We start from the raw sequence: 16,590 nt of genomic DNA, 5'->3' as shown, positions 1-16,590 counted from the left end.
CATCGCTGCACAGGAGCCTCCTCAGCGGGCAGGGCACCTCAACGGGCCACCGAAGAGACGGAGAACGCAGCCGTTGCTGCACTAGCGGTAGACGTCAATCATGACTGATGTGTCGGGTACGTACCTAAGCGACAGGCGTTTACCAACTTAAGGGCGGCGACACAGGCAGCGAGAAGCGGGGAATCGTGCTGAAGAAGAACAATGCCAACGTACGAGTGGCTTAGCACCTTGCCTCAAGGGAGCGGCCGCAGACGCCTCAGCAAGACTGTGCTTGTTTCCAGCACGCAACGCAATTGTTAGCTTCGCCTCACCTAAGTGTCACGGGTCTTGCGTTGATGCTTGATAAGTAACACGTGCCATTGCACGTGATACCCCATTCATATTCTGTCAGCAAGGAAGCTCCTTTCTGCCTTTCTCTTGCTTCCTTGCGCTACGTCTTGTAGTTATCTAGAATCGACCCATACGGTTCCCTCAATTCGAACAATCAGTTGGGACCGCATGACTAATCTCGATCCCGACGTGATTCCCTCACACCAAGGTAGCACACGGCCTGCAAATCCCTAATGATAGCCATCGTGCTTCTGGCCAACTGCGAACCAATAGAGTTCTATCGTAATCATACAGGTGCTATCTCTCCGCCAATACCTCTGGGTCCTTCTGGGCTTCGCGAAGGATCTCCTTCATCGAGGAATAGAGCTCTGGCTCCAGCCTCTTCCACCTCCCACCGCCTGGGAATACCCTCCTTCGCAGTCTGTTGACCCATGGGATCAATGGCCGATAGTACGGTGTGAAATTTCTATGTGCCTTATTGAGAAAGTCTTCCTCGTCAGCGATTTCACCCTTCTTAGCTGCAACCAATTTATCGTTATTCTCGTAGTTCCAATCATCTAACCCAGTTGGGCCAATGCCGTTGCCTTGAGCGTCATAGTGGATACATATCCAGAAGAGCACCCAGAAGAATGATTCGAGGTCGTGCATGAACGTGTGTTGCTCGCCCAGGAGCGCCCCGATTGCCATGAAAGCCCTCGTGCCAGTCTTTCCCTGTGCTCCGGAGGCACCATCTCGTTGCTGCTTGATGGCGAGGTCAAGGTCAATCAAGAACGAAGGCCAGGATCGGTTGTCCTTGTCCTCGTTGATCATAAGGTTGTTGATGGAGATGTCTCTGTGTAGAAAACCAGCCTTATGCAACGACTGATGACCTTCAAGGCAGCCCTCCAGGGTGGCAAGCAGCGCCACACGGCAGCTTGCCTTGTAGATCGGCTTCCCGTAGTCTCGAAGAATGACCCGCCGGTGTACGCGGTTCGGGAGGGCTTCCACGCTTGCCTTGACCGGAGATGTTGAACCGGATCTTTTGCTCAGCGGCAGAGCGGCGCCAGTTTCGCTGGACGGTCGCTTCATGCCAGTGCCGCTACTTCGCCCTTTGTGCGACACTCTAGACGCGCCAGCACCTGATGGCAGCATCGCACGTCCTGATCGATAATTCGTAGCTTTAGTGAGGTCCAGTCCCTTTCGAACATTGCTTTGGACGTCATCTTCCGCATCGCGGACGCGAACGGTTTCATGGTGGTAGTATCGGGCAACGTTAATGACACCTTTCTCAGTCGCTTCCTGGACAAGTATACCCTCTTCGTCTCGGTCCGTGTACTGCCAGGAGTCCTTGATAACGAGCGGGGTCTTGGGGTCTTCTTTGCGATGTGCTCTCCAACAGGTTGTCGCCCGACCGGCAATGCACCGTGCTCGCTTCATAACATCATCAATGATGAGACGCTCTGTTTTGCCGATTCGTTCGATCTCGATATACTGCTGGCCGCCGGATGCTATAATGGTAGGATCAAACCCAAGCATCTCCTTGTTCATTCGCAGAAATCCTAGGATTGCCGTCGCAAACTGCAGCGCACCATGCTTCTTGTTGATGTCGAATTGTTCGGAGGCGATCCCCCCAAGTCGGTCAAACTCCCATACCCTCATAAGCGACCCGCAGAGAGTAAAGCCCAAGACGAAGCGACGGGTGCCTTGAGCCGCGAATACCTCTCTTGCATATCTTGCGAGATCAATCCATGCAATCGATGCTATGTCGGCCTTTGGATTGCTTTTCAGTTCGCCGGCAACGAGGATGTGTGACCAACGATATCTCGAATCCTCAGAATTAGGATCATATGTGATATCGTCATTGACAAAGCCGATGTCCATGCTGCGCTTGCCTGTAGAGCCGACTAGTGGTGTCCTCGGCTGCGCCAGCAGCTTTCGCCGAGCTGCTGGATGCGAAATGCGATCGCCCGCGAATTCTTCTAGCTTCCGTATTAGGCCACCGAACCAAGTCAGCACATCGCTCTCTTTGGCGCCTGCCGGCCATCCACTCCACCCGTCCTTGAAGAGTGGATTGTCGCCTTCTGTACATCTGCGAAAGACTGCCTCAGAAACCATGTCGAGGTCTGGCACGTCTCCAAAGAAGGCTTCGTGGAAATTGGGAAGTCCGACATAGACATGTTCGAGCTCCAACTTAAGGATCGGGTCGACATTCTGGCGGGATTCTGACGAGTTCACGAGGCCGCTCGTGTTCTGACTCAACGGCGTTTGTTGGATCGACGAGAGTGTCGGTCGGGGAGGCGGGGTGGATTCGGCGACTGCGCTGTAGACCCGGTTCCAAATGAGAGAATCATCAGGTTTGTCGGCGAGCGCCACATTCAACAGCGGTTTGATACGGTCGACATCGAACTCGCAGGAGTTGACAGCCGAGTTGAGCCGTAGCAAGTCGCCGTACAAGTTCCTGTCCCTACCGGCGGAGCAAAGGAGACGCGAAGCACGAAGTGATTGGAGTGCCGAAAGGAGATCAAGTGTGAGGGTTTGGATATCTTCGAACTGGTTAGAGAAGTGCAAGGGACGGGGTAGTGAGACGTGCCTTCTCGACCTAGCTCATCAAGCGCGTCTGGGGACCGCAGGATGCTACTGCCATCACAGATCGAACCGAACGAAGCACGGAAGACGTCAAGGCCATTTCCAATGGGAAAATCCTCGATGATCTTTGAGCGGTTTTGATCCGTCATGGCGGCCGCCTCGTCGTTGCAATGTGTCCGGATGGAAGGGAGTGTTGAGATTTTGCTGGGTAAAAAGCGCGTCTGGCCAACAGGTCAGGTTTGGGGCAGTGGCGGAGCGCTTCTAGTGCCGCACTATCAGCCTTGCGCGGTTATGACACGAGTAAGCGTTACTTCGTAGCCTCGCTGTAGACTTTCCCCGCAACCCAGGGGTAAGGGGTGTAGTACAAGACGCACACTTTATTACCCGTTGATCTTGGTGTGGGGCCACAGCAGCCCAACTAAGTGTCTTCGCCACTTAGTTGGCCCAAAAAATCCGGCACAGCCCAAAAAATCCGGCACAGCAGCCCACCTCCAAAACGTCAACCCTATGCATCTCAACCGCGTTTTCTCGCGCAACTTGACTTTATTTACGTATATTTTGCCGGAATACATTATGACAGATAACATGGCTACCCTGGAGGCAGCAAAGCCGTTCTGGCGTCTCGTCGCGACCCCAGAGCCGATGTTCGTCGCTCAACAACACCAAAAGAACGCCTCTTTCCGTGCGAGATGCGGCCATCCGTTACAATGTGAAGAGCTCATCCGTACAGAGAGCCATTAATTTCATAAGAAACCCCTTTCCCGTGCTCCAGGGCGTCCATTGGCGCTGACGGAGGACGAAGACGACGCCCTGGTTGCGTATGTACAGTGGATGGAACGCACCGGCATGCCCGCCACGAGAGAGCAACTTGAAGCTGTTGCAAATGCAATAAGAATGCGTCGAGATCCCAATGCCCGCCCGGTCTCGTCAAGTTGGCTTGACAATTGGCGTGGAAGTCATCCTGCGATCGCGAAGACGTATCTCAAAGCAGTTGAACGAGCCCGGAAGTCCTTTGAAGCCCACGGGGTAGAAGAAGTCGAATTTTTCTACTCAAAGCTTCGAGAAATCATCACCAGCTACCGTATTGGCAGTTCAGAGATCTGGAATGAAGACGAGGCCGGAATACGCATTGGGTGCCTGCGAGAACGCATCCAAGTTCTCATCACGCGCACCACTAGAGTCAAGAGCACCCGGCCCCGAGTTTTAGACCCAGCAAACCGAGAATCCTGCACGGTAATTGCCTCAGTTAACGCAGTGGGGGACTCTCTTCCACCCTGGCTTGTTTTCCAACATTACCCTACCACCAACTGGGCCGGCATCGACATCATGACAGGCGTACGGTTTGCCCAGTCGCCAACTGGCTTTTCCAACGCAGAGATACACCTTGAGTGGGCAAGGCATTTCAACTGCTGGTCTTGGGCATCGTCAGCGCAAGCAAAACAGTCAGGAAATTCGCTGGAAGAGTGGTTCGGCTGTGACGAGCATCTTCGGCGCCCCAACATGGGGATGAGTCGCGTGGAGGCGCCGCCAAACCAACGGCCTGACGACGAGAAGATCTACCGATTGCTTGTTGTGGATGGCTTTACAGGGCATACCACCCTTGACTTTGCTGAGTATTGTATCAAGTTTGATATCATCATTGCTATTTTCCTCCACATTCCACCCACCTCATGCAGCCGCTTGATGTTGGGGTATTCCAGCCACTAAAGTAAGCACATCAGAAAGCGCTTCGAAGTCGCTCGCAGAAGGCAACATATCATTTTCGCGGGTCAACTTCCTCACAGCTTTTCAGGACGTATATGAGGCTGGCTTCACGCGGCATAACATTATGGCGGCATTTGAAAAACAGGCCTCTTTCCTGTCGACCCAGCGCCGGTGATCACCAAGATCCTCCACGAGCAGCTACGACAACAGCAGCCGATCAATCCTGCATACGCCTCGCTCCTACCCTCGGAGACGCGTTTCCAAGTCGCCGCGGATGCCCTCAATGATATCCGGCAACGGTATGGGCCCCTCATGAGCTCGCCATCACGAGAAAACTTGCGGGTTCTTGCGAAAGTGAACACCGAGTCTATCGCGATGGCGTCACATTCCCAGGGCATAGTCAGCGATAAGAATAGCCGAACCCAGGCGTATGCGAATCGAATGAAGAGAGGCAAGATTGTCAGGCCGCGCGGAGAGTTTATCACGAGCTCCAGCATGGCCGACATCACCCGGGAGTATGAGGAGCTCCAGGCAAAGCAAACCCGGCTTCAAACGCGCCAGGAGATAAGGATGCATCTTAAACGAGTTCGTGGAGAGATGCAGAAGATCCGAGAAGACTATAAAGTCGGGAAGAAGCAGTTAGTCAATGGCAGAGTCAAGACATTGAACTTTAAGCCCTGGCTAGAGTTTACGGGACGAGACGTTGAGTTCTACACTCTGGAGCAAAGTTGCGATACCCTCATGCGGGAGCTCAAAGAGCCATCCAAGGAATCCTTTTCTATGATACCACGAAGAGAAATAACTCCGCCAGAGATGTCAGGGCGCGCGCAGCGACCCGACCTCGCCCACTTACAGATATGTCGTCGTTGCCCGGCAGTGACGATACCGTCTATTTCACAGGCCTCGATCTTGACAAACATAGTGAGGATGGCGCCGACGATGAAGACGAGGACAATTTACTCGACACGCAAGAGAATATACCCTCATCGCCGCCGTTAGCAGCGGTTGAAGCGGTAGTCGATACACCATGCCCTCGACCGCGCACCCGATCGTCCAACAAGATACAGCAGACGCTCCAGGAACACAGGTATGGATAAAATAGCTCTCAGAGACGCACAACAGGCGAAATTACTACATAATACGTCTATTTGGACTCACAAACGCGGTCTTCCTATCTCTTCGACTGGAAGGCGGCAGCTCCTAAATAGGCCCAAAGACGTGATTTTTTCACTTTTCGTTGTTACTTGCGTCTTTAGGTGATCCGCAGCTATTGATCACATGTATATTTTAGCTATTTGAAGTCGCATTGACGGCACCATGAAGCGAAGCGTAGAATTTCCTTGATTTTGCACCCCAAATTGAGGACCCTGCTGTGCCGGATTTTTTGGGCTGTGCCGGATTTTTTGGGCCAACTAAGTGGCGAAGACACTTAGTTGGGCTGCTGTGGCCCCACACCAAGATCAACGGGTAATAATGGGCTTTTTTGCACGGCGGCTGGCCAGCCCGGCCTCAACGCACCAACCCAAGTGCGTTCAAGACTGCTAAGCCGCAGACCACTTGTCACGACATTGAGTGAGGTAAAGGGGCAATAGCACGGCGAGAAAGGTGAGAGAATACGTATTCGCACTGCTGTGGCTTGCCATCCTCGTTCTCGCCAGAGCAGATAGCCACGTACACCCCTTGTCTCGCTTGGCCGACTTTTAGCCGAAGTGACCTACTACTTTTATGATGTGATTACCAAACAGCCCCGCGAATCACGAGCATTTTGTTGCCTGGGTGAATGGATGATATTGAAGATCGGTCGATAGGGGATCCCTAGAGGTCTTCGTTCAGCGAAAAGTTTGATCGCACGACTGAGGAGTGTGAGCACATAGACGAGAGAGTTGAGGAGCTCCATCATAGAAGAGCCCCCTCCAACGCCCACGAAATGATCGCGTCGCGTCGCGAAGCCTAGCAGAAAGTGTTGCGATTGAACTTACTTCTATTCAATTCTGTCTGACAGCTCTCAACATACATATATACATAGTGGCACGTCCGTGCCACTATCCAGTGACTCACCACTTGTAACTGCTGCCTAAACATGTCTTGGTCCATGTCTCATATCAAGTCAACAGAAAGATCCGCGACACCACGCGACAGCTTGAAGAATTAGCGGATAGGACGACGCGAAGTGCCAGAATCGCAACGTGTGCGACGTCAAATGAGGCCACGACCAATGGTGCGGTCGAGCGGCGGAGGGTCGGCAGCAGCAGCAACGACAGCGTCAGGAATGCAAGACGATGCTCCAGATGACCTTGAACCTGCTGAACGCGTCCCGTCAAGAGATCCAGAGGCCAAGCCGAGCGGTTCTCGAGCAAAATGAAACCATCAATGGACAGCACCGGGTGATATAAGAGCTGAGCTAGCATGTGAAAGGGACGGGCGTTGAATGAGGCATTTGCGGACGCCGTGCGGGCATCGTTGAGTCAGGCAAAGAGCCGCAGCAGGCTATCATCGACGCAGCCGAGAGAAGGCGGAAGAATTCTCGCCCTCCAAAGACGCGAAGATTGATAGGAGATGAAGGTGTTCCGTTGTTGTTGTTGTTGTATTTTTCGTCCAACGACCTTTGGGTCGCTCAGGTCCCCGAGACGGGGCACAGGACGTGCAGAGCTGCTGGAAGATTATACTCCTCTTATCGATACAGGTGTGGGGCCGGCCCACAAAATGCGAAACGAAATGAGAGCCACCTTGCCCCTTTCACAGAGAATAAACAAACCACCATCCTGCATTTCATCGGCTCAGAGGCGCTTCTATGTTCAGCCTGCTGCCCGTCAGCGGGACGTTCAGGCGCGACAACGTTGTCTTTCAAATCGGCCTTACGTGGCCGTGTTCGGGAGAGAGAAGTAGCTGCAAAGCAGCTCGATTGGCCCGGGCGGACAAAGGGTGTTACATCACCCTCTGCCTGGCCGAGTCGGGAGAGAAAACACACAAAAGAGAATGAGAAAGGAGGGGAGGAGGTGCAGCCGCCTAGTGGCGAGGGCAGATCGTCCCAAAGAACGAGCTCGCCTTCGCCATCTTGACGAACTGGTCGAATTCTCTACCTATTGCACGATTGACTGCCGCGATCGGTGAGGGTAGTAGATGAAGGTGTTCCGCCGATCAGCGAAGGAGCCTTAGGGTAGGTGCGAGGGCATGTAATGTACCAGCATCCCTTGACTTAGGGGGACGCGTCGACCCTTTCACTCATAGAATATACAGGCCGCGACGCAAAACGCCGACATTGACGGTGTGGATGAAGGACAGGCATGTCATTGCAGGGCTGTGAGAATCCCAAGAGCACGCTGAAAATATTTACGAGAAATTTGAAGGCAGGGGCGAAGATGCAGCTTGGATGAAGTCATTTAACAAGTTGCAGCTTGTTACGAAACTATGCACCTTCTTCGTCTGTGTTGACTTGATATGAGACATGGACCAAGACATGTTTAGGCAGCAGTTACAAGTGGTGAGTCACTGGGTAGTGGCACGGACGTGCCACTATGTATATATGTATGTTGAGAGCTGTCAGACAGAATTGAATAGAAGCAAGTTCAATCGCAACAGTCTGCCTTTTCATACGACGGCTCCAAAATGCCAAAGTAAATCTTCCGTCCTCCCCGGTTCTTCAACTCATGTACCTCGCATCCGTCGGTATCGTCTGCGTCCAATAAGTCAGCCTGGAAATATTCTTCCGGTGACTCGCCACGGGTTGTCGCGAATGGTTCCCATTTGTTTTTTGGCTCAAGTGAAGGCATGAGTTTGCCTTTACGGCGGGAGATGTTGATCTTGCGGTAGCATATCGCGTAGACGCGCTCACCCGGTGTCATCATATCGCCCTTCGCATCACTGTGCGTTTCATGACCAGCTTCGGCCTCAATATCAGCCGCGCCAGAGGGGTCTCCCTGCGCGGTGCTAACTGGTATCGTGGCCTTTCCTGAGCCGCTGACGGAGCTCTGCTGGCCACGAGACAATTTTGCGTCTGTAAATGTGCGGAATGCAGTCACGAAGCGAGGGTTCAACTTGCGCCGTTTGCAAGCCTCAAGCCAGATCTGGATGCTTTGCCCTGTCTCCTGCCCAAAAGCTGCATCCTCAAAGAGGCTATTGGGATTGTTAAGCGAATAGATGTTCCCCTTTCGAGCAGCGACATGTAGCATGCTGGCCATGTCGTTCTCGAACGAGAGGGCCGTAAATTTGGTCGCAAAAACTTTAAAAAAGCTCCTCGACCCAGTGCTCATGAGCCCTTCAAAATCTTCATCTGGCTGAATGGAATAGTCTGTAGGCTTGACCGCGTAGGGTCTCACAGAATCCTGGTGGGGATGGCGGATGTCTGGGACGAAGCTTGCTAAAGCTACTTGGCTTGGAAGGAAGGGTGAACTTGTGAAAATGAAAGTAGCACCCATTGCGTGGCGCGCTAAATTCGGCGTGGGTGAAGAAGTTTTTCGAGCTATTGGTCGCGACACTGGTGAAGCGGGTGTACGTAGGGAGTTCTCCGTGATAGTGGGCCAACGTAATGTGATCGCGACCCGGCCCGGCAAACTCGGTCGATTGTGCTCTTATAGTTATGTGATTTCCGCCGTGACCCCCCCAAAGTCTACTGTGCGATTAGGACGCGATTGGAACCACTGTAGCGACGTGGTATACGGCTACATATATCAGCAGGCAGGGCCGGCCTTATTGGCCAGCTGGCCACACTGCTTAATTAATTTGCCAAAACGTACCATTGCAGACGGGTGCGCCATTCCACCACACCTTCGGCTTGGCCCGATATGCACTCGTGCGAAGTACATGAATGTTGCAGGTCTGGAACTTTTGCAACGATGGACAGGACGAAAGAACACCGCCGAATCAGCAGCATCAAAGTGATGCGGCATTTTCTGTACCATTCAAGTTAGGATACCAGATGGCTCATTCGTGAAGTTGAGAAATACGGGCTGTGTCCACTACCTTCAACCAAATCAGGCTAGGCTTCGGGTCCGTCCCTGAACTGACCTAAAAACGCGGGTTCCGATGGGCCGAAAAGCGATGGAGGAGGAGTGTGCCAAGAAGGGCGCGGCGCGGGCACAGGGACGGGACGGCAGACACTACCACTTGGTGGTGTGGGCCTTGCTCGTGCCCGCACCAGTTTGATGGGATTCTCCTTGGCTGGATGAAATTGTGGAGCCCATCGTCGCGTGCAGGCTACCCGGCCACACTCCCGCCTTCAGGGCCTTACCGGGGCCCTAACTCCTCTCTGTCGGGGGGCACGACCGAAGACTTTAGGAGAGTTCATCTTCGCTCGCGAGCGTGTTTCTGCTTTGCCCTCGCGCGCCAACAGAACCCACGACGCAAGAGGGATACCAGCAGCTAGCTGCGGTTGGTTTTCCTCCCTGAAGCCAAGCCGCGCGCGAGCGGCCTCTGATTCCTTCGAGGGTTTTCCCTCCCGCTACGCCTAGGGCCATTTTTGCCACCTGGTTCCGCCTTTCGCGCTTTATGGCGCTCTGAAGATGACATCAACCCGGCGGAGGTGACGTCAAGGGCAGCGCGGTAATCGGCGGTAATCTGCGGGGTAATCCGCTGACCGCCCACCAAAGCCAGACCACCTGTGACATCCAACTTGCTATCAGATCCCTTGGCCAGGCGATTCGAGCGCATCGGTTCCATGGACGATCTGAGCCGCGCCGTCGAGGTTGCTGATATGGCAGTGGCTGCCACGCCTCAGGACCACCCCGATCTTGCTAGGCGGTTGAGCAACCTTGGAAACAATCTCGGCAGGCGATTCGAGCGCACCGATTCCATGGACGATCTGGACCACGCCATCGAGGTCGCTGATATGGCAGTGGCTGCCACGCCTCAGGACCACCCCGATCTTGCTAGGCGGTTGAGCAACCTTGGAAACAATCTCGGCAGCCGATTCGAGCGCACCGATTCCATGGACGATCTGGACCACGCCACCGAGGTTGCGCATATGGCAGTGGATGCCACGCCTCAGGACCACCCCGATCGAGCTGGGTGGTTGAACAACCTTAGAAACCGCCTCGGCAGGCGATTTGAGCGCACCGGTTCCATGGACGATCTGGACCGCGCCCTGTCCTCGTACAAAGATGGTTGGCGTTGCGAAGTCGCTCCCCCGTCTAAACGTATTCATCTGGCTTGGAAGGCCGCTAGCATTCTTACCCGACGGTTGAATTGGGATGAATCAAGTCAGCTGCTGGAGGAAGCCGCAAGGCTCCTCCCGACCGTGAGCCCACGATCCCTGCAGAATGCCGACAAGCAGCACATGCTTTCAGATTTTGCTGGCTTGTCTTCCATGGCCGCGGCTACGGCCTTGAATGCGGGAAAGGAGGCTCATCATGCCCTGGAGCTCCTTGAACTCGGTCGTGGCGTTATTGCCAGTCTCTTGTTGGAGATGCGTACGGACGTCTCAGACCTGGAAGAGCAGCATCCCGGGTTAGCAGCAGAGTTTAAATCCCTGAGGGATGAGCTGGACTCACCCGCTGACAGGACAATGCTCCCGACCTCTCGTGAGAGCCCACTTTCCCAGGAATCGCAGCTAGAACGGCACCGTGAAGCAGAGATCCGGTTCAACGAAGTTGTTCACGAGATTCGCACTCACCCTGGATTCGAGGACTTTTTGCACCCGCCCGCGGCCGAGCAGTTGATGACCGCGGCACGTCTAGACCCCATCGTTGTTATTAACGCCCATTCCTTGTGGTGTGACGCATTCATTGTTGACCTACATGATATCAAGGCGTTGCAGTTGCCAAACTTGAATCTGCAAGACGCCAAGAGAAACGTCAAACGTCTAAGATCATCCAACTCATCTGAAGGATTGTCAGTTCTAGAGTGGCTATTGATAGTCGCCGCGTGTCCTATTATGGACGCCCTAGGCTTCAAGCAACCTCCCTCAAATGACGATTGGCCTCATGTTTGGTGGATTCTTACAGGGCAACTCAGCCAGCTACCATTCCATGCGGCAGGACGGCATGTCAAAGGGTCCAGCGATTCCGTGCTCCACAGAGTCATCTCATCTTACGGAACGTCCATCAAGGCGCTAATGGACCGGAGACGGCAAAATGATCTAGATTCCACACAACTTGTGCCAGGAGCTGCCTTGCTCCTTGCTATGGAAGAGACGCCTGGCCAATTTGCGCTTCCCTTTGCCACACACGAAGTGGAAATGCTCAATGGTCTCTGCCCTTCGCTGAGATTGAAACCAGTCATGCCACCAGGACGCCGACAAAATGTTCTGGCACACCTTAGCTCATGCACAATATTTCATTTTGCCGGCCACCGGAACACTGATCCCACTGAACCGTCGAAAAGCTCGCTGCTGTTGGACGACTGGGAGGAGAGCCCATTGACTGTTGCGGATCTCCGCGACCACAGTATTCAAGAAAGCTCACCATTCCTTGCCTACCTGTCTGCCTGCTCAACTGGCGCAAATGAGGTGGAGAGGTTTGCCGAGGAGGCTATCCATCTCACCAGCGCCTGCCAACTCGCCGGCTTCGACACGTCGTTGGAACATTGTGGGAAGTTTGGGATGAGCACTGTGTTGATGTGGCGCGGGTCCTATATGAGACGCTCAGGGACGAAGGCATGACTGACACGGCTATATGTCGAGGGCTGCATCGAGCCGTGAGAGCTCTTCGAGAACGAGAGCGTGCATATATCGGCGGAAGCGACACTCACGCAGTTGTAACCCAAGATGGAGCGCACAATGATGTGGCCGATGAACAGGACGCCCGTTCCTCCGCCCGAGAAGAAAATTACCTGAGAGAAGGGAGAATTGTGGTGCTATGTGGAAGGCCCAACACAAGACAGGCGACGTTCCTATCCTGGGTCCCGTATGTCCATTTTGGGCGCTCTCACGGTAAAACTCACCTGAGGTAGTGGGAATGCGACTTTACCCGGACGACAGGACACTCGGCACGTGGCAACATCCTGTTAGTCTGCTCCTCAGTCACTCTGGCCGGCCATGTCTGCCTCCTGCGAGAAGCTATCGTCCGCTTCGGTGTTGACTTGACCTGAATCGGTTCGAATTTTGCATGTTCGGTCTTTAGTGCATTTATGAGCAACCTGCGACGTCTGGCGTACCAACCGGCTCAAGGTCGAAGTATTCCATCCTGCCGGGCAAGAGTGTCTGCACAATGCATGGTTCGTACTGTCCCATCCCATTTTGTCGCATGGTGGCATGCCAAGCTTGTGACTGGGATCTGACCGTGTATCCTCATCTGTAGAACGGTGAAGGGAGATTGTCACGGAACACCTCATGCACTTTGAGGCACGGGTTAGCAGCGGTGTTCTGTAGTATCGTCTTCCTCCTCGAGGCTGACATCCGTGAGGTTCCAGAGTCTCTGGGACGTAGGTAGGACAGCCCCGTGGCTGGCGAGATGCTGCACCCGGGCCTCTTCGACGGCTTCTACCAGCCATACGTGGACGCGGTGTGGGCCAAGTACAGCAAGGAGGACTTGACCGTGGACACGCAGTCCATCTGGGGCCAGGTCAAGGGCCGCGTCGAGGCGGGCGAGAAGCTGACGTTTGGCGCCGTCTCCTTTGGGACGAGCGACGTCTTCAGCTGCAGCACGGGCCCGTTTGTGGGCGGCCCGGGCGTGACGGGCGAGCAGCTCAACATCGGGGCGCGGCTGGCGGCGGCGCTGAACCGCTCGACGCTGCTCGACAACGCGCAGCAGCCCGAGGGCGAAAAGGTCAAGCTGTACTACGGCCACGCCGTCACCAATCATTACGCCCGCGCCTGCCACGAGACGAGCGTCGGCGGCCGCGGCTATGCGTTTCCCTATGACGACGTCGGCGCCTCCCGCGACCAGCCGGACCAGTCGGGCTTTGTCAACGCTCCCAACCCGAGGGAGCTGACCATTGGCGTCGGGAAGCCCCTGGACGGCTGACGGGTTGCATTCATCGGTTGACTTGCAAGTTTGATTGGTGCGATGTTGGTCGAATTCCGGACACGCGTGAGTTGATTGGTACGATCTGATGGAGCTTTGGGTGGCAGCTTGTTTTTCTGTCTCGATGCCGGAGGACTGCCACCCACCTGCGGCTGCGCTGCAAGATCAGGGTGGGCTGTCGCACGAAAGAGTGCATCCAATCTTTTCTCTGTTGTTCATGCTTAGAATCACTCTCACCAGCTCAAAGTTTTAAAAAACTCTCTGTTTACTGCTCAAGCCTGCCTGAATGACAATCTCGTGACAATGATGAGCAGTGGCATCGACCCTTTTGTGACTCCTTGGCAATCACTCCACATGACTCTCCCAGCATGAAGCGCAAAGTGGTTGAAGCACTACACGACAGAAGCGCTCTACATCTGCACGGGAGCAAAAGGACAAAAGGCATATTGCCATTGAAGCTTTTCGCTATACACCAGTCTTTAGCGGTAAGTCCGACGACTTGCAAGCCGACTCGTCACAGCACAAGCCGGCCGACTACATCGAGTATGAAATTGTCGTTGCATGCCCTCGCAACTAAGAGCAAGAGCGCTTGCAAGATGCGGAGTATGCCGCGCCCATCCCCCCAGCCGAGTAAGAAGCCAGAACCGCACAATAGGACAAGGCGGAGATGGAACCTAAGGGGAGGGCATTGCGGGGATTGTTCTAGCGGCACCTCTGGAGAAATAGGCAGCACCACGCAAGCAGGGTGTCACGTAATTGTCGTCACATCAGGTAGGCTTCGACAGCGATCATGAAGCGTTCAGCACTAGGTGGCCAATTGATTGATGAGAGTTATCTGATAATTATCTGAAGAACAAAAGAGAAGAAATGAATGCACACATGTCGAGAAGAAGGTCCGAACGAGTTGAGGTCTCTAGGTCTCTCTAGGTAATACAGCTTGAAACCAGGTAGGAAGGGAGGTCTGCAGACTGTTGTTTCTTCTTCCTAGACCACTGAGGGGTCCGGAGGATCTCCTATTCGAACGGGGACCCTTTGATGAGTCCGGCATAACTATTACTGGCCCGGGGACCTCGAGAGACTGAACTATCGATCTAATAGCCAGAAGAGCTATTTGATCGGGGAGATCAAGCTGATGTTGCTGACGTAGATGACTTACGCGGCCTTCAGTAAGTGGCAAGAAGTGCCCTCTTCCTGATAGAATGTATACTATACCTGAAAACAGGATATCAACTTGGGAGAAGCTCTTATTACGACTGGAACGTCTCCAGTCGAGGAGGCCTAGGGTTCCCCAGCGGAGAGCATCCTTAAAGAAGCTAAGGGGAAAACACTCATTATCGACAATGCACACATGCTACATCCCGGTAGTCGATCTGGCGACTCTCACAAATCCGATATTTTTCGCACCACCGTTATTGATCATAGGTTCCAAGAGACCTCGCCGTTCTTGGCCTATCTCTCCGCCTGCTCGACCGGTGCAAATGAGGTGGAGGGACTTGCTGAGGAGACAATCCACCTCATCAGTGCCTGCCAACTAGCGGGTTTCCGCCACGTTGTCGGAACGTTATGGGAAGTAAGAGATGAGTACTGTGTTGATGTGGCGACGGTCCTATATGAGACACTCAGGGACGAAGGCATGACCGACAGAGCGATAGCTCGAGGACTTCATCGCGCCGTCAGAGAGCTTCGAGGACGGGAGAGTGGTAATTCAGGCGGAAGGAGGAACGACCCTGACCCTGCTGTCATCGATGGGACGCATAATTCCGTGGACGTTGATGATCTTGGGGTTGAATTACAGGACGGCAATCTCGCTTCCCTAAAAGAAGTGTTGAGAAAAGGGAGAAATATCGTCAAGTGTGGTGGCAATCATGGGACAAGACAGGGGAACCCGTTGTCCTGGGCTCCGTATGTCCATTTGTCAAGATCAGACGCTCATTCACGGTGCTGCCTACTGCCTAATAGGCAGTCACGACTAGTCAAGCTGCTGCCTGCAGGAAGCAGCTGCCCTTAGTCTCTTTGCCACACAACAAGATGCACGGGCAGTATGGACGACTGAGCGGCGATCGGGAAGAAGATCCCCTGTGAATCGGGCAACGAAAGACTCTTGATTTATATCTAATGAAAGAAATATATCTCTCTTGTATACATGAATGGAGAGACTAAGGGCAGCTGCTGCCTGCAGGCAGCTGCTTGACTAGTCGTGACTGCCTATTAGGCAGTAGGCAGCACCGTGAATGAGCGTCTGATCTTGACAGATGCGAATGGATTTGAAGATATCCTGGAGGAGTTTCCGCAACCGAAGTTCGACTGTGTCAAGCCTTTTTGCAGAGAGTTGCGGAGCATCCTGTTTCCATACAGAGACGGGCTTTTCATCGGGACACCAAAGGATCCAGAAGTTCTCCATGGGTCAACTATCGAAGCTTTTGATAAGGCTATTGATGACATTATGTCACGCGCCTGTCACGAGCCTGTGGACCTAGGTCGCAGTGGGTGGCTGGTTCATTCCTTGCAGTGGCTAGACTAGCCACTGCGCCCCGTAGATATAAGGGCTATAGGATGACCACGGTCTCTTGGAGGAGTTCTTCAGAGATCAACAATTGCATCACTGGCCCCCGTTCTTCACTCTCTGTTTCGTCGTGATTGTGCGCCTTACACATTAACGCTATGGAAAGATAGGATGAGGTGTCCGTTGTTCAAGCAGGTAGTGCTCATCACGTCTCTGTATCTCTGTACCATCGCAAGCTTGCGACGCGAGCATACGTGGCTGCCCTGGCACTAGCAGCGGGCGACCCCGTTTGGCTTGTTCTACTCGGGTGGGATCACTCTGCGCTGGATTTTGGCTTGTAGAAGTTGCGTCAATGGTGCCACTCTTGGCCTTTTTGATCGGTCGACTGCGTTCTGGCCGGCGAATCGCATCTCCTCAACACATCTATTGCACCAAAAGTAGACGCGCGCTCCAACAAGTGGTGCACAATTGACAGTTATTGTTGGATCCACCTGTGCACTAGGCACCGATCGCGCACGTATAACTAATCGACCGCGCTAGTCACGTGCGAGTAAGAGGTGAGACACAGGGAGGAAGGTCTTTGCACACAGT

General features: G+C 53.8%; 4 protein-coding genes across 4 annotated transcripts; 2 read left to right on the top strand and 2 right to left on the bottom strand.

Annotated features, from left to right (window-relative positions):
- Nucleotides 1-627: 627 nt before the first annotated feature.
- HRG_10061 (kinase) lies at nucleotides 628-3,044 on the bottom strand (the record flags this gene model as incomplete). The annotated part of the gene is made up of 5 exons (XM_044868532.1): nucleotides 628-2,012; nucleotides 2,091-2,255; nucleotides 2,310-2,559; nucleotides 2,638-2,852; nucleotides 2,900-3,044. The coding sequence occupies 5 exons, from the start codon at nucleotides 3,042-3,044 to the stop codon at nucleotides 628-630; spliced, it is 2,160 nt and encodes a 719-aa protein (XP_044716529.1).
- Nucleotides 3,045-8,165: 5,121 nt separating this feature from the next.
- Nucleotides 8,166-8,777, bottom strand: HRG_10060 (uncharacterized protein; the record flags this gene model as incomplete). The annotated part of the gene is made up of 1 exon (XM_044868531.1): nucleotides 8,166-8,777. One exon carries the CDS (start codon nucleotides 8,775-8,777, stop codon nucleotides 8,166-8,168), a length of 612 nt encoding a protein of 203 aa, XP_044716528.1.
- A 1,475-nt stretch (nucleotides 8,778-10,252) lies between these two features.
- On the top strand, nucleotides 10,253-11,648 carry HRG_10059 (uncharacterized protein; the record flags this gene model as incomplete). Its single annotated transcript, XM_044868530.1, has 5 exons — nucleotides 10,253-11,040; nucleotides 11,095-11,349; nucleotides 11,401-11,424; nucleotides 11,489-11,523; nucleotides 11,611-11,648. 5 exons carry the CDS (start codon nucleotides 10,253-10,255, stop codon nucleotides 11,646-11,648), a joined length of 1,140 nt encoding a protein of 379 aa, XP_044716527.1.
- Nucleotides 11,649-12,983: 1,335 nt separating this feature from the next.
- On the top strand, nucleotides 12,984-13,496 carry HRG_10058 (beta-1,3-glucanase domain-containing protein; the record flags this gene model as incomplete). The annotated part of the gene is made up of 1 exon (XM_044868529.1): nucleotides 12,984-13,496. The coding sequence occupies one exon, from the start codon at nucleotides 12,984-12,986 to the stop codon at nucleotides 13,494-13,496; it is 513 nt and encodes a 170-aa protein (XP_044716526.1).
- Between the last annotated feature and the right edge of the window lie 3,094 nt (nucleotides 13,497-16,590).

This window comes from Hirsutella rhossiliensis, assembly GCF_020360975.1.
Source record: "Hirsutella rhossiliensis strain HR02 chromosome Unknown scaffold00014, whole genome shotgun sequence".
Lineage (NCBI taxonomy): Eukaryota > Fungi > Ascomycota > Sordariomycetes > Hypocreales > Ophiocordycipitaceae > Hirsutella > Hirsutella rhossiliensis.
The sequence above is the reverse complement of the archived record's forward strand: the minus strand, read 5'-3'. Positions and strand labels throughout refer to the sequence as shown.